General features: G+C 45.8%; 1 protein-coding gene across 7 annotated transcripts in view; it reads right to left on the bottom strand.

Moving 5' to 3' along the window:
• DENND1B (DENN domain containing 1B) overlaps nucleotides 1-22249 on the bottom strand; it is a 279905-nt gene extending 257656 nt beyond the window's left edge. For 3 of the 7 annotated variants that reach the window (XM_025285317.3, XM_025285321.3, XM_025285327.3), the window contains exons 1-2: nucleotides 22179-22249; nucleotides 8889-8953 (exon numbers count right to left, since the gene is read on the bottom strand). In XM_025285317.3, the coding sequence (XP_025141102.3) occupies nucleotides 8889-8953; nucleotides 22179-22234 (121 nt within the window). In that variant the 5' untranslated portion in view covers nucleotides 22235-22249. Of the gene's footprint in view, nucleotides 1-8888; nucleotides 8954-11104; nucleotides 11181-22178 lie in introns of those variants that run through there. The other 4 variants (XM_025285318.3, XM_025285319.3, XM_025285322.3 and 1 more) reach the window with 2 other exon arrangements.
• Nucleotides 22250-22529: the final 280 nt, after the last annotated feature.

Here is a 22529-nt window from a genome sequence, read left to right as displayed (position 1 = left end):
CTGCCTAGGCAGTTGACACCATAGCTGAGAGACTGCTTCTTAATCAGCTTCCTTAGTCACAAGTATTTAGACCAAAAGCGATATATTCTTTACTCTTAATTAGTCACAAGATTCTGAATATGAAGTATAACTACCTTTGGAACGAGATAACTGCCTGGAACCCAACTGAGAGCTGATGAGACATGTGGCTGTCTCCCCTCCATCACCTGGGGACCCCCCAGGCCCCCCAGCCCCTCTGCACAGCGCTCAGAGACCTGCCCTCCCCACACTGGGCGTGGACACTGCAGAGCAGACCACAGCCCTGACACCACCACAGTCCCTGACCTGAAACCGACATCCTGTGAGAATGCCATCTTCTCAACTGCTCTGCCTCTGTGCTCGGCACATAACTGGCGCTCAGAAACACGCGCTCAATGAATGAAAGAAGACTGAGAATCTCCTATGACATTCACACTCTTCTTGCCATTTTTGTCTTTTGACTGATCCCTGTTAAAAGATGCTAATGTAGTATCACAACAACTCTGGTCTAGCCTAGCATAGGGGATGTTCTCAACAGGCGGCTTTCTCAAACTGCTGCAGAAAAGGTCAAAGCTATTAGAAAATGCTGATTATTTTAGGGGCAGCACAGCCTAATGGTTCGAGAATCAGAAAAACAAATTCAAGTCGCAGTCCCACCTCTGGGAGCTGTGTGTTACTTAACCTTTCAGAGATTCCATATCCTCATCTTTATGAAAATAACAATCCCCACTTCATGTGGCTGTACTAAAGAGGATATGTAGACTCTTTCCCAGAAAAGGCAATGGCACCCCACTCCAGCACTCTTGCCTGGAAAATCCCATGGACGGAGGAGCCTGGTGGGCCGCAGTCCATGGGGTCGCGAAGAGTCGGACACGACTGAGCAACTTCACTTTCGCTTTTCACTTTCATGCATTGGAGAAGGAAATGGCAACCCACTCCAGTGTTCTTGCCTGGAGAATCCCAGGGATGGGGGAGCCTCATTGGCTGCCATCTATGGGGTCACACAGAGTCGGACACGACTGAAGCGACTCAGCAGCAGCAGCAGCAGACTCTTTCCACAGCTACTGACACACTGCTAAATATTAGTTTTATTTCTATTTCTGTAATACATCTAACTGGAGGCCTAATCAGAGAAAATAAATTGGTAAATTCGGTGCTGTAACCATGCCATCACTTTATTTCATTAACTGGGAAGTTACAAACCAAAAAAAAAAAAAAAAGTCTTAATGAAATTCACTCTAAATATACTTACACACATATTAAAGCTGTTAACCACAAACTACAAACGGAGTATCAATATAAACCGGGAAAATGAGAAAACCCAACCGACAGAGGTATACTTGATCCTCAGTTCAGAGATCTTTCCACCACAGCAAGTTTGCATCATTCTAATTAATTCAGGTGTACCAGGCTTTCTTTAAAATTAAAATGTTCCCCTGAGGGCTGTCTATCAGGTGTTCACACCTCACTGTGAATTACTTTCATCAGATAAATACATTAAGTACCACCACCTACTGAAAGCAACTGTGATTTGAGGAGTGGTGAGCCAGGTCCATAGGGCAGGGGAGGGCTGTGCCGGGCTCGCTTGCCAGGGTCTCCGTGCACTCACGGGGCAGCATGACGACGAGGCACACGCCCAGAGAGCTCCCAGGGTCAGAAAAGCCATTAAAGTGATGCTCTTTACGGACACTTCCAGGTCCCTGATTCTACGTTCTCTGGTGAAGTGTGCCCAGAGAACCCAGAGCCTGAAACAGTGTCTGACCCCAAGGATCTGTTCAGTGAACATTTGTTCAACTGTTGAAGCACCATTATCAAGGTACTAAGATGGCTTTTAAAGAAAAACAATGAAAATTGAGAAGGGTACTGAGGTATTACTATCAAAATCTTTTCTTCTTTAAGAACGTAACAACTTTTATCAAGCAGGTGAAACTGTGGAAGTGAAGCTACATTAGTAAAAGATATAAAAAGAAGTCACTGAGTAATAATCCTTTTGATTAAAGCTGCAAAATTAAACAACATGTGAATAAATAAAAGCACCTAATGAGACAAGTTACAATCAGAAAACAAGCTCTGCAGCATCCCTTTCAGAGTGAGAATCGATAACACTGAGCCCTGAAGATGACTCGCTTCCTACCCTCCAGGCAGCTGCGGGAAGGAGGGGGTGATCTCAGAGCCAAACAGAAAAGTGCAACTGTTCTCAACTACGTTCCAGGTAGAACCCAAGGGTCTGTCCCGGAGGTGCGCCCCTGAAGAGCCACAGGAAACTCTGCCCCTGGTTAGCAGCTATGAGAAAATAAGCGCTGCTTTCTGCTCCAACGTGGGGCACGCTGTGGGAGCTTTCACTGAAGATTTGCTCTAATTCATCCTGGTGTGCCTGGGGTGAGAGGGACTCAAGAATTCCTTAACCAACACGAAGCTGGAGCAGAAAAGCATCGTAACCGCATTTTACTCTCAGATTTTTTTTCCCCCCTACTTCAGGCAACATGTAAATCTCCTAGACCATCTTATGTATGATTCACCAAAGTTCTACTCTCTAAATGCCAGGGTTTTCTGGGGTTTTCAGCGTGTGTGGAGGGGTATCAATGGGCTTCAAGGCGGCCTCCACAAACACACATACACGGCACGTGTCCCAGTAAATCCTGTGATGGGAGGCAGGGGCAGAGTGGATGCAGGGCCTGAATCGGCGGGGTGGGGGGGGTGGTGAGCGGGGTGCCCTGAGCACAGGAACCCCAAACAGCCCCGCCCCAGGCAGAGGGTACAGGTCAGTAATGTCCCCGCAGGGCTTCCCTGGTGGCTCAGTGGTGAGGAGTCTGCCTGCCGATGCAGGAGACGGGGGTTCGATCCCTGGTCCAGGGAGATCCCACATGCTGCAGGGCAACTAAGCCCGGGCACCACGATCGCTGAGCTTGTGCTCTGGAGCCTGCGAACCACAGCTACTAAAGTCCGCACACCCGAGACCCGTGCTCCACAAGAGAGGCCACCATGGTGAGCTGCCACCAGAGAGCAGCCCCCGCGCGTCACAACGAGAGAAAGCCCACTCGCAGCAACAAAGACCCAGCGGGGCCAAAAATAACTAAATGAATCTAAAAATTAATAACGTCCTCGCTGCTGCCCACCAGCCAGCACGCACTGAGGGCCACGTCCACAAGCACGGCCTCTGAACTCACTGGACCAACATTAATCTGACCAACGGTCAGACACTGCGCTCAGACCACTTTCTGTCGCGCATTCTGTAAGTGCTAAACACGCCAGCGGCCGCACTACACTGTTCCTTAAGAATACAGTCGCTGGGTCACCGGCTGGTCCTCGAAGAGGTCACTCGGAGCAGGGCAAGCAGACACTAAGACCTGTCTGCACGTCTCTGCATTACTATCTTAGATGTACCTGAAGAACGTGCTACAGGCAGAAGCAAAATGTTATGAATCTGTGTAAACAGTATCCCTCAAGGCGAAAACCTATCAAATGCAAAAGGGAGCTCAGCAGGACACAGTCAGGATTCTTTGGCCTACGGTTGTGATTTTAAAAACAGGACACAGTTAGGACTGTTCACATGAGCTGGAGATCAAAGGACGGAGCATCTGATACTGACTGGGCTGGAGAAGCTGATAAAAGTGGAAAGTTGGTGGCAAGGTGGGATCTGCTCCTAAGAGAAGTCACTCTCTCTGGCTAAAGAGAATGGGATAAAGAAGACAAGGTCTGCTAAAAGATGCATGGAAAACCACCAATAAATAAAAATGTTAGCGCAAAGATTCACTAAATATGGACATGGAAATCCTAAGAGTGGTGCAGTGTGAATACCACAAGGGCAAGGCTCAGTAAGCATTGTGGAATCACACCTCATTCATTAACTTTCCGGAAGACACTGTATTCCTGCTTAAAAAAAGTACCTGTGCCACACACAGTTTATACTCCAGAACTAAAGAGCCTCTTGATGAGAGTGAAAGAGGAGAGGGGAAAACTTGCTTAAAACTCAACATTCAGAAAACTAAGATCATGGCATCTGGTCCCATCACTCCATGGCAAACAGAGGGGAAAACAATGGAAACAGACTTTATTTTGGGGGGCTCCAAAATCACTGCAGATAGTGACTGCAGCCATGAAATTAAAAGATGCTTACTCCTTGGATGGAAAGTTATGACCAACCTAGATAGCATATTCAAAAGCGGAGACATTACTGTGCCAACAAAGGTCCGTTCAGTCAAGGCTATGGTTTTCCCGGTAGTCATGTATGGATGTGAGAGTTGGACTATAAAGAAAGCTGAGTGCCAAAGAATTGATGCTTTTGAAGTATGGTGTTGGAGAAGACTCTTGAGAGTCCGTTGGACTGCAAGGAGATCCAACCAGTCCATCTTAAAGGAAATCAGTCCTGAATATTTATTGGAAGGACTGATGCTGAAGCTGAAACTCCAATCCTTTGGCCACCTGATGTGAAGAACTGACCCATCTGAAAAGACCCTAATGCTGGGAAAGATTGAAGGCGGGACCAGAAGGGGACGACAGAGGATGAGATGGTTGGATGGCATCACCAACTCAATGGACATGAGTTTGAGCAAGCTCCAGGAGTTGGTCATGGACAGGGAGGCCTGGCGTGCTGCAGTCCATGGGGTTGCAAAGAGTTGGACACGACTGAGTGATTGAACTAAACTGAACTGATTTCCCTGTGCGAAGCTACTACACATGAGAGCCAACAGAGACACTAGATTTAAATATGTAGTGAAAAGTGAGAAAGTGTTAGTCACTCAGTTGTGTCCAACTCTTTTGCAGCCCCATGCACTGCAGCCCGCAGGGCTCCTCCGTCCATGGGATTCTGCAGCAAGAATACCAGAGTGGGTTGCCATGCCCTTGCACAGGGCATCTTCCCAACCCAGGGATCAAACCCAGGTCTCCCACATTGCAGGCGGATTCTTAAAATATCTACATGTTATCAAATCTACTAAAAACCAATAGACTGAAATAGAGACTCTGGAGCCAGGCTGCTCTGGGCAAGTTACTTCATCTCTGCCCGCGGGGTTTTTTATCAAGTATGCAGGACTAGCTGTCGGTGACTCAGGCACCACACAAGTAGGGGCTACGGCTCCTGCCCCTGTGGGTGCGGGGCCAAGAGCACAGAACAGAAAGCAGGGGCGTGGGGCCGCGGCCCAAAGGGAAACCCCCGGAGGAGGCGTCTCCCGCCCTCCTCCGGCAAGAGCCGCTCTTCAGTTGCCTGAATCTTCCTGGGGAAAGCAGAGGTGGCACGCCTCCAGTAAGTTCCGCAGTGAGAACTGCAGGCAGCCCGTTCCTGCTGGCTGAGCCTCCCTGACGGCTGGAAGCGAGAAAAAGACGGCGGAACAGGCGTGATGATGGCGGCCTGCTTGGAGGTCTAACGGGAAGAGCACCGAGAGCTAGATGCCAGGACCTGGCTCTCTGGGGGCTGGGGCAGAAGCTACCAGAGGCACTGCCCTGCCCAGAAAGCAGCCACGCGGAGACGCCCTGGCCACCTGCCGGACGCCCCTGGCACCCAGCCCCCGACACAAGAGAACGTGCCAGGGACACACCCACCTGCTCACAGCAGTGCTGAACGCCAGTCACATGCGTTTCCAAAAACTCATGCAATGCCCTTGAAACAAGTCCAAACAGGTGAGAGGAAGACTGTCCCTCACCAGGGCCAGCCGTTATCAGCTACATCTCAACAATGCCATTTTTTTTTTTTTTTTCAGACTATTTATTTATCTGGGCTTCCCTGGTGGCTCAGCAGCAAAGAATCCACCAGCCAATGCAAAGACAATGGTTTGATCCCTGGGTTGGGAAGATCCCCTGGAGAAGGAAATGGCAGCCCGCTCCAGTACTCTTGCCTGAGAAATCCCATGGACAGAGGGACCTGGTGGGCTACAGTCCATAGGGTCGCAAAGAGTGGGATGTGACTTAGCAACAAAACAACAACAAAAAAGTACATATTTATTTGTTTTGGTCCTGCCCCAAGACATGTGGGAATCTCAGCTCCCCAACCAGGAATCAAACCCGTGTCCCCTGCACTATAAGCTCAGAGTCTTACCCACAGGAACTGCTAGGGAAGTCCCCTACGATGCCACTTCAAATCTCTAACTACATCCTAGTTACTGAGGATCTGCCTCTGAAGACATTTATGATCTAAATCATTCAGGACAAATAAAGGAAGTTAAAACTTCTCTATTAAAAAGTAAACAAGAAACATGCCAAATACCTTAATTATCAATCTTAGCATAAACCAAGTTTACCCTAACCATCGTACTTCCTACTGGATTAGATAGTCATCAAAAAATACACCAATATACTGAGAAATAACAACTCATTCAAAAAATAAACCAATGTTTTAAGAAAGGCAAAGAGCACTGTAATTGATTTCCATTCTCCTCTTCCCTGCTAGTTGTTTAGTGTATCATTCATGATGATCCTGTCACTCCACCCCTACCCCCACCGATGGCTACTTTAGGATCGGTCAGCCCCAAGCCCACTTGGGCCACCGGGACCCAACGTTCTGGGGATTTGGGGAAACAAACTACCCCCATTAGGACCATGACAAACCAGTGTCTGCCATCCCCGGAGTTATAAGCAAGAAGCAGGGTTCCTGCCTGTCTGAGAGCCACGCTTCCACCACAAGGAACCTAAGTCTCCCAGTGGCTGCACTCCCGTGGGTGGTGAGCCCAGAGGCAGAAAGAGCCGAGGTCTCTGGTGACCTACTTCTAAACTTCCTTTTATGAAGTATTAAGTTTCCTTATTATTTAAATTGGTTTCAGGTTGTACCCTAAAACATCATAATTTACACATTTTGTTTTACATGTCCATTAGAACATAAGAATGTCATCCATGTTCATGTAAATGTTAGCAAAAAAGTGTTCTATTTTAAATAAACTGATGCCCATATGAGACTCATTAAATACATGGCTCTCACTGACAGTTAAATAAAAATATCCGAATAACTTTCTGGAGTAATTTCTGGACGTTTTGCCCTTCAATAATTATCAGTAAGACAGAAAACTATTTTAAAAACATTTATAAACATCAAACTCTCAATCTGACATAAAACTTTAGTTATTTGGTAGTGTTACTTTTTAGAGCACAAAAAGGGTAACTCTTAGACCCTAAAATATTAGTCAAGTTCACAGTGTTTAAGTCACAATCAAAAAAGAACTGATGCTAATGCTTTTTACATAATTAAGTTTAGCTTTTTTAAAAAAATCTTTAGACTTTGCTGCCAGTGAGCCATTTTAATGGAATATGTGGGTAGGAGAGATTAACTGCAACTACAGAGAAGCCAAACATGTTTATTTTAACCACATAATATTTTCAACTTCATCGTGCTACATAAACAGTTAAAATACAAAGACATTTCCGATGAGCAGTGATTTAAACAACCAAAACCAAAAGAGCAAGAAGGTAATAAAAGAAAGGCAGAAGTAGAAGATGCCTACTGAAAAGGCTAGCTCCTAAAAAAAACAGATAAAGGCAGAGAGAGGAGGTAAGGAGTAGACCACTCGGGAGCCCCCCAACACAGGCGTGGAGCTGGTGTTCCATGAGGCAGGCCCATCCTTTCCTCAGGAATCAGCATGCATTCAAAATGGCAGAGAAACCCACGCTGCCCAAAGGAATTTAGCCTGTTCTACAAACACGTCAGGTCAGCATTATTTCACACACCTTAGCTGACGTTACGGTAGATATTGTGAAGATTTATTCCTATCATAAATACACTACAGAATACATTTAAATTGGAGCTGAAAAAAAAAAACAACGTATCCAGTGGACTCTTCAAAGAGAACGTATTTGGACCTGGAAAGACCGTAAGCAGACTAATACACACAGGAAAATGAAAGATAACCTCTTCAACCGGAGAAAGCTCACGTACAACCTAGGATCTCTCCTCGCCTGGGGGACAAGCCTGACCACAGCTGCGGCTCAAGCAGGCCTGAGTGGGGCAGGCAGGGCCGCTGGAGCCAGGAGCAGGCCTGCCTTCCTACCTAAAATTAGCCCTGCCCACCTCACCGCAGCTGGGCTGGGCGCCTCTATTTTAAGGTGCACGACTCCAAATTGCTTAGGAGCATGTAATTGCCGGCCAATTTGGGGAGCTGCGAGTGTGGAGAGACTTCCCAGCCAGCCTCAAGAGTGGACAACCAGTCTGGACAAAGTCTCACACTGAATCATCATGCTATCTGGGGTCTAAGTACACGGGTGGTAAAGTCATACACGGGAGATATCCATGAAAGATACAACACAGGGACAGAACGCAGACGAGCAAGAAGACTCAGCGCCTCCTCTCATCCACCAGCTCTCCCCCACCACCCAGCACACACACACACCCCCTACCACAAAAGTAGGGGGGAAACCGACAACAGTCATGATCCTAAGGTGTCCTCATCATCTCGGGAAATTATGATGTAGCAACTGACAGCTGAAACCCCTTCCAGGTAATGCCACAGGGCTGTTTACCGCCCTCTGAAAGCCCCTGGCTCCCAGAGTAAAGCCCGCAGAGAGGGCTGCCCAGTCCACATTTCACGTCTGGGGAACTTGAGATGGGAACTGGTATGGCTCCCGCTTGAACCAGTGAGAAAATTTTCACCAGCATTTTAAACAGGAGCTGAATTTTCAAGAAGGAATGGAAGAATATCCCCGTAAGTAACAATAACGTCATCAACAAAGTTGTGAGTTACATGGCACTGACACACTCCTGAAATTTAAGCTACACAGATAACATTCCTGATTCCCACCACCTTAGAGCTAAAACTCAGCCTCTATTTTCCGACTGGAACTTGAGACACCAGACACAGAAGGTATATTTAATACAAGTCCTGTCCTGATACCACTGCATTCCACCTCTCTACACCCTAAGCGTTTCTTCTGAACTAGCAAAACACACGTACCTTCATTTTCGGAGGCATGACATTTCACTTTCAATACCAAGTCAAAGGTCCTTTCTGGATTTTCCCTGAAAGAAAAAGAACTTTGTTAGTATTTCTTTCCTGTGACAAAGTTTATATTCTCTAAATTCTAATAGTTAATCTTGTTCTTGTCTCAACAGATTCCATGTAACGATATGACCAGGCTTCCCAGGTGGCTTTGTGGTCAAGAAGCCACCTGCCAATTCAGGTGAGACCCAGGTTCAATCCTTGGGTCGGGAAGATCCCCCAGATAAGGAAATAGCAACCTACTCCAGTATTCCTGCCTGGGAAATCCCATGGACAGAGGAGCCTGGCGGGCTACAGTCCATGGGGTCACAAATGAGTGGGATGCAACTTAGCGACTAAACAAAAATAAACTACATGATCACAAGGGAGAAGAAATAAAGTGTTTTCCTGGTTCAGCAACTTAAGCGCACTGAGGCTAACAGTTCAGAGACTTCGGGAAAACATTTAACTTCTCAGTCTGCTTTCTCACCTAGAAAGTACCTTGTTAGGGTCACAGAACAACTGTGAGGATTACAAATCACATAATGCATGTGGAAGTACTCTATAAAGTATTAAGTGCTGTATAAATAGAAAGCATTGCCTTTATCTTATCAAACCAAAATTGAAAAGCCAGAACGTTCCTAACAGGCGCTACCTTTCCCCACCAGCAGAGTTTAATGGCAGGTTCTCTGGCTTTTATCAAAGGACTTGCAATATAGACACAACGGAATGACTGGTTCCAGCTGCCACATTCTAGAGCACCATGAAACACTCATAATGGTCCTTAAAAGTGGAACTTTGCGTATACTGTCTTGAGACAGAATTACAGTAGGGAAGCACGCTTTAAGTGCCAAACTATACATAGCCTCCGAGGCCAACCCAAAAAGATAACGTCAACTATCTGGGAAAACTGGACTCCTATTTCAATATTGGAGTTGATCACTAAGAACAGTAAGGTTTTGCTTCATTCAGAAGTTACCAACATTCACTAAATGCTCACACATTCAAGGTATACTTTGTTAATTTCAAGAAGTGAATGGAAATCTTTTGAGACATCTTCTTTAGAAACACTGTGTTCTTTTTAACATAGTTCTGTTTTAATCTCTTTCTGCCAGAAGATAAAAGATCAAGCAACATCTGATACCACAAAGTCCATGTGACCAAAGTGTTAATGTATTTCAGTTATTTCTGCCACTGGAGTCCTTGGTTGTTTGTGCACTGGCTGTTTTTAATCATGCATTTACCTCAAGAAACTAACAGCTATGTTGGCTTCTAAGTAAGCGCTCTATTTTTTAAAATTTATTACAAGAATCTAGAAACAGAGAAATTGGCAAGCCATATAAATTATTCTGCAAATTCCTCAGCCGTCCCACTATTAAGTTGCTTCAATGAGAATAATCTGAACTCAGGTGAGCCTCCCTCCTAATCCAGTTAATGTCAAAAGATATACTTTTTTAAGTCCCATACCTAGCACCCTCCCCCAATATATCAAACACTGAAGAAAATTATTTTCCTATTTTCCTAAGTCTTTAGAACCTCTCTTAAGTGTATACACAAAATACTCTGTAAAACTGGGAAATGATAAAGGCTTTTAACGGTAAAAGAAATATATACACGATATTCATGAACTCGGGTAGGGTGGGGTGGGAGTTGGTTTAAGAGGGTGTCAAAGGAAGAAAGAAGGAATTTTTTGCAAAGTAAGTTTCCGGAGGAAAATATAAAACTCCTGCCCCTAAGATAACTGAAAGAAAACCACCACACTATTCAGATGGCTTTTTGCCTGCTGAAGGTACTGAAGAAAAGCCCAAGGGGCACCCAAGGGTGCTGCTGACCACACGGAAAACACGCCCTCCGCGAGCCCCTTCTGCCGGCGCCGGTATTCCACGCCCGGGGCACCTTTCTGCCCTGAGAAGGGGCCGGAGGAGGGAGACCCGGGGCCGCCAGTAAACACCCTGGAAGCGCGCCGGGAGGGCAGTCACGCCCGAGCCGCCTGGCCGCCCGGCGCGCGGCGGGGGGAACCGGCCTCACGTCCGCCTGCCGCCCGGGACCCGCAGCGCCGCGCCGGCGCCCAGGCCTCCGCCCGGGCCGCGCGCCCCCCGCCGCCCGCAGGCCCGCGGCCTAGGCCGCCCGGGGAGCCGGGGTTGGGGGGCCGTGGTCCGCGGGCCTCCCCGCCCTCCCCCGCGCGCACTCACTTGGTCCTGCAGTCCATGGCTACATGTCGCGGGGCGCGCCCGCCCGCCGGCCGCCGCGGGAACGGCTGCGCGCAGCGCGGCGGCCCGGCCCGGCGGAGAGGCCGCGCCCCGCCCCGCGCCTCTGTGACAGCGCGGCCGCCGCCCCCGCCCCCGGCCCGGCCCGGCCGCCCCGCGCTCCCTGCACCGCCCGCGAACCAGGAAGTGGGCGCGCGGCGCCGGCGCGGGGCCGCCTCACCTGGGCCGCGCGGGCGCAAGCGGGCCTGCCCGAGGGCTCGCTGCGCGCCCGACCGCCAGCTGCTTGGGCGGCCTGGGCGCCGGACGGCCGCGTGCGCCCCCGGAGCCGGCCTGGGCTCGGGGTGGGGACGCTCAGGGCCGCCGACCCCCGCCCCGGAAAGCCAAGTACCCGGCAGGGCACCCGGACCCCGCGGTGCGCGCCGCGTGCGCCCCCGGAGCCGGCCCAGGCTCGGGGGGGGGAGGGGCTGGGGGGCTGCGGTTCAGGGCCGTGCCCCCGGGGGTGGGGGTGCTCAGGGCCGCCCCCGCCCCGCCCCGGAAAGCCAACTACCCGACAGGGCACCTGCACCCCGCGGTGCGCGCCGCCCCGCGTCCGAGCAACCGTTAACCCTTGGTGTATGTGGAGCGCCGCATGGCTTTCAGGCTGCACATCCCGATCTCCAGGCGCCGCACTCGGCCCCTGGCCTCCCTGCCACTGGGCCTGGGTACCTCCTAGGGGATCCAGAGCCGCCCCCTCCTGAATCAGGAAGGTTCAGAGGTGCACCTGCTCAGGAGCCCAGCCTGGCAGCCAAATAACACTGCTCCGCTGCCCCTGCACGTCGTCGGGGACACAGACCTCCCCCCATCACGGCTGCCATGTGGCCAAGGACTCACTTAGGGACCCATCCATGGAGGGGCAGGCCTTGCGGGTGCAGCCAGAGGGCAGAGGGGCCTGAACTAAGAGCTGCCGCGTGCAGAGCCCTGGGGAGCGCGGGAGCAGCTAGTACGCACCGTCCCAGCCCTTGCGGTCACTCTACGTGACAGGCGCTTTAACCAGCATCTTATGGATGAAGAAGCCGGCCAAGCCAGCCCATGGTGATGGCCAAGCCGGACTTAAGACCAGGTCTACCCTGTACCGCCTCTCTCCCTCTTGTGTGGCCTCCTGTGTGGGATCTACCGAGAAGAGAGGTAAAAACAGTCTTACTTAGGATGGACGAGCGAAGGTGGTCAGGGCTAGACGGTTACACAGAGACCTTCCAGAGAAGGCTTCTCCCGTCCGTCACCACCCCTGACACATTGCCTCGGTGTTTTTCATCCCAACAGAGGTTGCTTCGGAGCTTCCTCATGCAAAAGGAAAGAGGATGAGAAGAAACCAGATGTGGTATGAATAGAGTGAGTCTTGAGACATACAACTCAAAGAAGGAGGCTTGGGAATTAAAGAATTTAGAATCAAGAACCTAAAATTAAACTCAAGTATACCAGCCCTCAAACATTCTGGCCAAAGATGACTGTTACTTGGTGAACAAAGTAACAGTCATGATGCATGGCATAGTCAGACCTGGTAGTCTAAAATGAGCGCAGGACATAATGGGGAAACAGAAAAATTATGTTTTGGGAAATGTGTTGTCATAGCTTGACTTGGGGTGAGACACTTCAGTTTCTCAGTTCCTACATTTGTAAAATGGGAATTATTACTTGTGTATCACATGAACAATATGATGTTCAAGTTTAATAAAAGTGCTACTAATTGTGTGATCTTTTGAGAAATCAAACTGTAGATTTCAGTTTCACAATGAGGCAAAATACACCACATCATCTTTTTTCCCAAATAAAACTCTTTTCTACATAAGAAGTTACTATAGTCCAAAGCCTTGAAAACACATCTATAAATTCAAAAACCACTTCTGCTCCAAGCAGACTTCTCCTTTCATTATAATTAATTCTTCTCCAAAGAAAAGAACCCTACTTGAGGTGCCTACAGGAGTTTTACTACTAATACAATTGTTTTCCCCAACCATTTGTTGGGATTTAAGTGACAGTCATCGCTGGGTAGGGAAGATCCCCTGGAGGAGGGCATGGCAACCCACTCCAGTATCTTGCCTGGAGATCTCTGGACAGAGGAGCCTGGCCATGGGGTCGCATGGAAAAGCGACTTAGCCCAAGTGCACACAAATAACAATCATACCCCTGCATATTGTTTTAAATTTACTCTAAGTATATATAAAGAGGAAATACTACATCAGATCAGATCAGTCGCTCAGTCGTGTCCGACTCTTTGTGACCCCATGAATCCCAGCACGCCAGGCCTCCCTGTCCATCACCAACTCCTGGAGTTCACTCAGACTCACGTCCATCGAGTCAGTGATGCCATCCAGCCATCTCATCCTCTGTCGTCCCCTTCTCCTCCTGCCCCCAATCCCTCCTAGCATCAGAGTCTTTTCCAATGAGTCAACTCTTCACATGAGGTGGCCAAAGTACTGGAGTTTCAGCTTTAGCATCATTCCTTCCAAAGAAATCCCAGGGCTGATCTCCTTCAGAATGGACTGGTTGGATCTCCTTGCAGTCCAAGGGACTCTCAAGAGTCTTCTCCAACACCACAGTTCAAAAGCATCAATTCTTCAGCGCTCAGCCTTCTTCACAGTCCAACTCTCACATCCATACATGACCACAGGAAAACCATAGCCTTGACTAGACGAACCTTTGTTGGCAAAGCAATGTCTCTGCTTTTGAACATGCTATCTAGGTTGGTCATAACTTTCCTTCCAAGGAATAAGTGTCTTTTAATTTCGTGGCTGCAGTCACCATCTGCAGTGATTTTGGAGCCCAAAAAAATAAAGTCTGAGACTGTTTCCCCATCTATTTCCCATGAAGTGATGGGACCGGATGCCATGATCTTCGTTTTCTGAATGTTGAGCTTTAAGCCAACTTTTTCACTCTCCACTTTCACTTTCATCAAGAGGCTTTTGAGTTCCTCTTCACTTTCTGCCATAAGGGTGGTGTCATCTGCAGATCTGAGGTTATTGATATTTCTCCCGGCAATCTTGATTCCAGTTTGTGTTTCTTCCAGTCCAGCGTTTTTCATGATGTACTCTGCATATAAGTTAAATAAACAGGGTGACAATATACAGCCTTGACGAACTCCTTTTCCTATTTGGAACCAGTCTGTTGTTCCATGCCCAGTTCTAACTGTTGCTTCCTGACCTGCATACACATTTCTTAAGAGGCAGGTCAGGTGGTCTGGTATTTCCATCTCTTTCAGAATTTTCCACAGTTTATTGTGATCCACCTACACACAAAACAAATCTTTTTTTAAACCAGCTTTTAGGCTGACCATGATGAAGAGGTTTATATATCCTGATACTACTGAGGTAAAAGGGATAGAAACACAGATGGACACAATTTGTATGTTTGTTTAAAATTACTGAAAAAAGATTTTGTATACAGTTATGTTAGTGAGGTTTTATTGAAACCAGTGGTAAGATTTTAGCAGTTTTGACACAACTGGTTGAGAACTCTACAAAGGGCAAGCCTTCAAAGTGGTGTTAGATCTTCCTAACATCATATTTCAGCAGTAGTATTTCCTACTTGACAACTAATGTGAGCATATTTCTCTCTCAGGACTACAAAGAGAAATATTTCTACTATGGGAGAAATAACCTCAGATATGCAGATACCACTTTAATGGTAGAAAGTGAAAAGAAACTAAAGAGACTCTTGATGAAGGTGAAAGAGAAGAGTGAAAAAGCTGGCTTAAAACCCAGCGTTCAAAAAACTAAGATTATGGCATCCGGTCCTATCACTTCATGGCAAATAGATGGGGAAAATGTGGAAACGGTGTCAGATTTCATTTTCTTGGGCTCCAAAATCAATGCAGAGAATAACTGCAGCCACGAAATTAAAAGACCCCTGCTCCTTGGAAGAATAGTTTTGACAAACCTAGACCAGTGTATTTGGAGAAGGCAATGGCACCCCACTCCAGCACTCTTGCCTGGAAAATCCCATGGACGGAGGAGCCTGGTAGGCTGCAGTCCATGGGGTCGCTAAGAGTCGGACACGACTGAGCGACTTCACTTTCACTTTTGACTCTCATGCATTGGAGAAGGAAATGGCAACCCACTCCAGTGTTCTTGCCTGGAGAATCCCAGGGACGGGAGAGCCTGGTGGGCTGCCGTCTATGGGGTCGAACAGAGTCGGACACTACTGAAGCGACTTAGCAGCAGCAGTAGCAACAGACCAGTGTATTAAAAAACAGAGACATCTGCTTTATCTACAAAGGTCTGAATATTCAAAGCTATGGTTTTTCCAGTATTCATGTGTGGATGTGAGAGTTGGACCATAAAAAAAAGGCTGAGTGCTGAAAAATTGATGCTTTCGAACCATGGTGCTGGAGAAGACTCTTGAGAATCCCTAGGACAGCAAGGAGATCCAACCAGTCAATCCTAAAGGAAACCAACCCTGAATATTCATTGAAAGGACTGATGCTAAAGCTGGAGCTCCAATACTTTGGCCATCTGTGGAGAAGAACTGAATGATTGGAAAAAGCCTGATGCTGGGAAAGAATGAGGGCAGAAGACGGCCACAGAGGATGAGATGTTTAGACAGTATCACTGACTCAATGGACATGGGTTTGAGCAAGCTCCAGGAGATAGTGAAGGACAATGAAGCCTGGCGTGCTGTAGTGCACGGGGTCTCCAACAGTCAGACACAACTGAGTCCTGTAAGAACAGCAGCCAAAGTACATAACCTATATGTGGTCAGAGAACTTAGTCTATAAGCTAATAATATTAAAATGTTTTGAGCTTATTTTAATTTCCGTGTTTGTAAAGAATATATGTTCTTCAGCTCTTGGGTAAGGTGTTCTAGAAATACATCCTTGGGAAATTCTCTGGTGGTCCACTGGTTAGGGCTCTGCACTTTCACTGCCAAGGGCGCAGGTTCACTCCCTGGTCAAGGAACTAAGATCCCACAAACCACATGGTGCAACCAAAGTATAAATAAATAAAAATAAAAGATATGTCCTTGATCAAATATTATGTTTGTGCTTTTGACATCTGCTATTACCAGATTTGCATATGCTTGATACAATTCAATTAATAAAAGAGATGACTTAAAATCTCCTAATTGATGATGGATTCATCTATCTCAATTTAAAGTTCTTTCAGGTTTTGCTTTATGTAGTTTGGGGCTGTGTTATAATACACAAGCCACTTTATAATTGTTATTTCTGCCTGGTAAACTTACATTATGTTGTAGCTTTCTGAAACTCTAGCAATGCTTTTGCCTTAAGGGTCTAAACTGCTTGCTCCTGATGAGATCAGTTCTGTTCAGTAGCTCAGTCGTGTCTAACTCCCTGCGACCCCATGAACTGCAGCACACCAGGCCTCCCTGTCCATGACCAACTCCCGGAGTTTACCCAAACTCATGTTCATTGAGTCGGTGATGCCATCCAACCATCCCATCCTCTGTTGTCCCCTTCTCCTCCTGCCCTCAATCTTTCCCAGCATCAGGGTCTTTTCAAATGAGTCAGCTCTTCACATCAGGTGGCCAAAGTATTGGAGTTTCAGCTTCAACATCAGTCCTTCCAGTGAACACCCAGGACTGATCTCCTTTAGGATGGACTGGTTGGACCTCCTTGCAGTACAAGGGACTCTCAAGAGTCTTCTCCAACACCATACTTCAAAAGCATCAATTCTTTGGCGCTCAGCTTTCTTTATAGTCCAACTCTCACATCCATACATGACTACTGGAAAAACCATAGCCTTGACTAGATGGACCTTTGTTGGCAAAGTAATGTCTCTGCTTTTTAATATGCTGTCTAGGTTGGTCATAACTTTCCTTTGCCTACTATTAGTATCAATATATCTCCTTCATCCTGTTACATCAAAACTTTCTAAGTCATTATGTGCAGATGTATCTAACTAATGTGAATTTTGACTTTCAATCTAGTCTGATAATCCCTCTTAGATTGAGCGTTTAGGCCACCGCATGGTTTATAACTGCTGACATGTCTGAGCTCATCTCCACCATGGTGCACTTTGCACTCACCTTCTCTGGGTCTATGTTTTCTTTATCTCATCTTTGCCTTCTTTAGAATTAATTTTTCTTTTATGCTTTCACTTCTCCCTTGTTCTAGCTTGGAAATTATGTAGTCTGTTCCTATTCACTTAGTGACTAACCTAGAAATTTTAACAGGCAAATTTATGTGATTAAATCCAGAATTTATCAATATATCAACCTTCTCTCAAACAACATACAGACCTTTGAAATACCCTCCAAAACTATAATACATTACTGATGTTGTTTTATACTGTCCATGTTTGTTTAAATTTACCCAGAAGTTTACCACTTATTTTGCTCTTCTTTTTTTTTAAATTATTTTTTTAGCCATGCCACATAGTATGTGGGGCTTCCCTTGTGGCTCAGCTGGTAAAGAGTCTGCCTGCAATGCAGGAGACCTGGAGATACCTGTGTTGGGAAGATCCCCTGGAGAAGGGAAAGGCTAACCACTCCAGTATTTGGCCTGGAGAATTCCATGGACGAAGTCCACGGGAGAAGTCCATGGGGTTGCACAGAGTCAGACATGACTGAGCAACTTTCACTTTCACAGTATGTGGAACTTAGTTCCCTGACCAGGGATCCAACCCACACCCTCTTCATTGGAAGCAAGGAATCTTAACCACTGGACCTCCAGGACCCTGCTTCTTTCTTATTTTCAGCTTCTATCTCCCATCTAGGATTGCCTTCCTTTTGTCTAAAATACAGGCCACAGGTACTGACCGAGTCTCTCACTTTTTGTTTGGATAAGGAATATATATATTTCGCCCTCATTCTTAAGAGATATCTTCACTGATAAAGAATTCTAAATTGACATTTCTTTCTGTACAATGTCAATATCATTATTCTGTCTTCCAACATCTCCAGTTATAATTTGAATTTTGAAAGTAATCTTGAAGTGTAATCTTTGTCTCTACTTTTAAGATATTTCATTTGTCTTTAGACTTCTAGATTCTCTATGAAGCATTGAGATAAAGACTTTTTTAATCCCTTCTTCTTGGTTACTCTGCATTTCTTGATGCTGGCCTGGTGAATTCCATCAGTTCTGGGAAATTCTGAACATCATCCTTGCTCCTCTTTCCTTCTGGGACTCTGACAATACACATATCTCTTTCTACCTTCCATTTCTCCTAATATCTCTGTCGTAGTTTCTTTTTCTTTATCACTGTAGGCTGGATTTTGAATAACTTTATAAATATCTTCCTTTTCATTAATACTTTATGTGGCTTTGTCTTATCTTCTGTTAAAGTCAGACATTTGGTTTTTTAATCTGTATTTTATTTCTAAAGCTCTGTTTGGTTATTTTTAAATCTGCGTTCTCTTAAAATGTGTAACCAACTAAGACCTATGTATAGCACAAGGAACTCTGTTCAGTGTTATGTGGCAGCTGAATGGAAGCGGAGTTTGGGGGAGAATGGATACATGTATGTGTATGGCTGAGTCCCCAACACTTTTCACCTAAAACTATCACAGTATTGTTAATTGGCTATGCTGCTGCTGCTAAGTAGCTTCAGTCGTGTCTCACTCTGTTCGACCCCATAGACGGCAGCCCACCAGGCTCCCCCGTCCCTGGGATTCTCCAGGCAAGAACACTGGAGTGGGTTGCCATTTCCTTCTCCAATGCATGAAAGTGAAAAGTGAAAGTGAAGTCACTCAGTCGTGTTTGACTCTTAGTGACCCCATGGACTACAGCCTACCAGGCTCCTCCATCCATGGGATTTTCCAGGCAAGAGTACTAGAGTGGGGTGCCATTGCCTTCTCCATAATTGGCTATACCCCAATACAAAATAAAAAGATTAATAAAAGTTTAAAAATCTGCTTTCTCAACTCATGTTTCAAGCCTTTCCCTAATTTCTTAAAATATATTTCAGTTCAGTTCAGTTGCTCGGTCGTGTCCAACTCTTTGAGACCCCATGAACCGCAGCACGCCAGGCCTCCCTGTCCATGACCAACTCCTGGAGTCCACCCAAACTAATGTCCATCGAGTCGGTGATGCCATCCAACCATCTCATCCTCTGTCATCCCCTTACCCTCCTGCCCTCAATCTTTCCCAGCATCAGGGTCTGTTCAAATAAGTCCGCTCTTCACATCAAGTGGTCAAAGTATTAGAGTTTCAGCTTCAACATCAGTCCTTCCAATGAACACCCAGGACTGATCTCCTTTAGAATGGACTGGTTGGATCTCCTTGCAATCCAAGGAAATCTTGCGGTCGAAAATCTTCTCCAACACCACAGTTCAAAAGCATCAATTCTTCGGTGCTCAGCTTTCTTTATAGCTCAACTCACATCCATACATGACCACTGGAGAAAACATAGCTTGACTAAACGAACCTTTGTTGACAAAGTAATGTCTCTGCTTTTTAATATATTTAACATATTTTAAATTCGATTTCTGATCATTCTAATCTCTGAAGCATTTGTGGGTATGATTCTACTATCTTTTTCCTTCTGCCTCTTATTATGGTCCCTTCTTTGCTTCTATATTTGGTGGCTTCCTTTTGTTCCTTAGAGCTTTAGACATGGAAATTTTGTGAAAGCTGGAAGAAAGTTGAGTTCTCTGGAGAGGGTGTCCATTTATTGCTGGTAGATGTTGAAACTTTTCAGACCACCCTTGTGGAATCTGGCTTTTGGTTATGAATACTCCAGGAGGATTAACTCTGCTCCAGAGTTTGAGACACTCAGTGTTCCTTGAATCCCTTTGGAGCGCCAGGTCTGTTCAGTTCAGTTCTTCAGTCGCTCACTCGTGTCCAACTCTTTGCAACCCGATGGACTCCAGCATGGCAGGCCTCCCTGTCCATCACCAATTCCCGGAGTTTACTCAAACTCATGTCCATTGAATCGGTGATGTCATCCAACCATCTCATCCTAATGTCTAGGCTTCCCAGGTATCTCAGTGGTAAAGAATCTTCCTACCAGTGCAGGAGACCTGGGTTCAGTCCCTGGGATGGGAAGATCCCCTAGAGGAGGGATGGCAACCCACTCCAGTATTCTTGCCTGGAGAATTTCATGGACAGAAGAGCCTGGGGGGCTACAGTCCATGGGGTCACAGAAGAGTTGGACACACCTAAGTGACTGAACAAGAATTATATCTACCTTCCTCAAGTCATACCCAAATAGCCCCTAACTTATACACCCTTACATATTAATGTTATGGAGAAATCAAAGTTCAGGGCATTTAGTGAGACTAGTATCGTGCTTCAAAATGTATTCAGTTCAATTCAGTCACTCAGTCGTGTCTGACTCTTTGAGAACCCATGGAACTGCAGCACGCCAGGCCTCCCTGTCCATCTCCAACCCCTGGAGTTTACTCAAACTCATGTCCATTTAGTCAGTGATGCCATCTAACCATCTCATCCTCTGTCGTCCCCTTAGCCTCCTGCCTTCAATCTTTCCCAGCATCAGGGTCTTTTCAAATGAGTCAGTTCTTCACATCAGGTGGCCAAAGAATTGGAGTTTCAGCTTCAACATCAGTCCTTCCAATGAATATTCAGGACTTATTTCCTTTAGGATGGACTAGTTGGATCTCCTTGCAGTCCAAGGGACTCTCAAGAGTCTTCTCTAATACCGCAGTTCAAAAGCATCAATTCTTTAGTGCTCAGCTTTCTTTATAGTCCAACTCTCACATCCATACATGACTACTGGAAAAACCATAGCCTTGACTAGACTGACCTTTGTACTCATGAGAGGGTTTTGTCTAAAAGTTCATTTTTAAGTTAACTGTTTGGAACTAAAAACCTTGAAATAAAATGAAGCTCATGGCAAAGTAATGTCTCTGCTTTTGAATATGCTGTCTAGGTCGGTCATAACTTTTCTTCCAAGGAGCAAGCATCTTTTAATTTCATGGCTGCAGTCACCATCTGCAGTGACTTTGGAGCCCAAAAAAAAAAAAAAAAAAAAATCTGTCACTGTTTCCATTGTATTTGGTTGGCCAAAAATCTCATTTGAGTTTTTCCATAAGATCTTATGGGAAAACCCAAACAACCTTCTTGATAATACTATGATAACCATAAAGGTAATCCCTGGCCTCCTAACCCCCATCCATTTACACAATGTATCCATGCAGACATAGGCCTTAGACATAAATGAAGAGACACTGATAGCAGGAGTACCTGCCCTGACCGCTCCGTCCCCTGTGGAGTGTGGAAAGAGGAACAGTATTGTCAACTCAAGAACCATATTTCTTAAATAATACCTTAATATTGCTTTGAGTTTAAAACAACTTAGCTAGACTCAAATGGGCCATGAGCTTCATTTTATTTCAAGGTTTTCAGTTCTAAACAGTTAACTTAGAAATGAACTTTTAGACACAACCCTCTCATGAGTACATGAGATCCAAGTGAGGCATTCCCTAAGATTGCATGCTGCATTGCCTCCTAATATTCTTCCTGGTAAAACTTTATTAATAGTACAACCACCTTCATTTATTTTGGAAGAAAAATCCTTTATATAAAGTATATAACAAGTCAAATTTCTTGAAGTCTTTAGAAAACTATCTTGAAAATATTTTAGTAGGACCTGCCTTTTAATACCAACTGAGATAGCATTGTTAAAAAGAATATTCTTTAAGCGTGTTATTCCTTTTATACTTAACACCAATATCATGGATTTGAATCTAAAGGTAAAAATCTCTTTCAGAATGATATATGAACTACTTTTAAAATAGAGAGAAAGTAGATGAGATTTGGGAGCAATATCTCTCCTGAACATATTCTTACCTTGAGTTGTTTTCACATCTCTGGGCCTATAAAGTTAGCATTCTATATTAATTTGAAAGCCAGCTTCGAAAGTTATCTTCCAGTTTGGAGACAAAGGGATCAGACCATTCTTAACATCTTTACAACCAAATCTGAACATATCCAGATGCTTATAAAATTCAAATGGGAAAGGATATTTCTTTCTTCTGCTATTAAACTTGTAGTGAAAAAGACTTTTAGTGAAATTCTCAAAAATAATACAGCAAAGAGATTCTCTTCCCCCCACCACCCCATTTCAGGTGATTTGCCCCAAATTAGGAAGTCACATTCTCTTACCTCTGACCACCTTCAGCTAGTTCACTTTTACCTTTGCTCTTCAATTCGCCAGACATTGGAAGATTTTAAACAGTCCTTGCAGTTAAGAAAAAAGAATATTCGGAGCAGAGTTATCAGCGACCAATGGGAACCAGAGAAGACAAGCTTTCTTGGTGACCCTGCTTGCAAGAAGCGGAGCGGTGTTTGTGTAACCCTGTGCAGTGCGTGGGAAAGACTGCTAACCCCGCCCACCAGACACTCCACAGAAATAGACATCTGCATTGTCGGAGGCTCTGCTCACACCCACCTGATACTCTGCGGAGCCTGAGTGATCACACCCGATGAACAATGACAGTGGAATTTACTGGAAGG

This window comes from Bubalus bubalis, chromosome 5 (genome assembly GCF_019923935.1).
Source record: "Bubalus bubalis isolate 160015118507 breed Murrah chromosome 5, NDDB_SH_1, whole genome shotgun sequence".
Lineage (NCBI taxonomy): Eukaryota > Metazoa > Chordata > Mammalia > Artiodactyla > Bovidae > Bubalus > Bubalus bubalis.
This window is presented reverse-complemented; position numbering and strand designations above follow the sequence as displayed.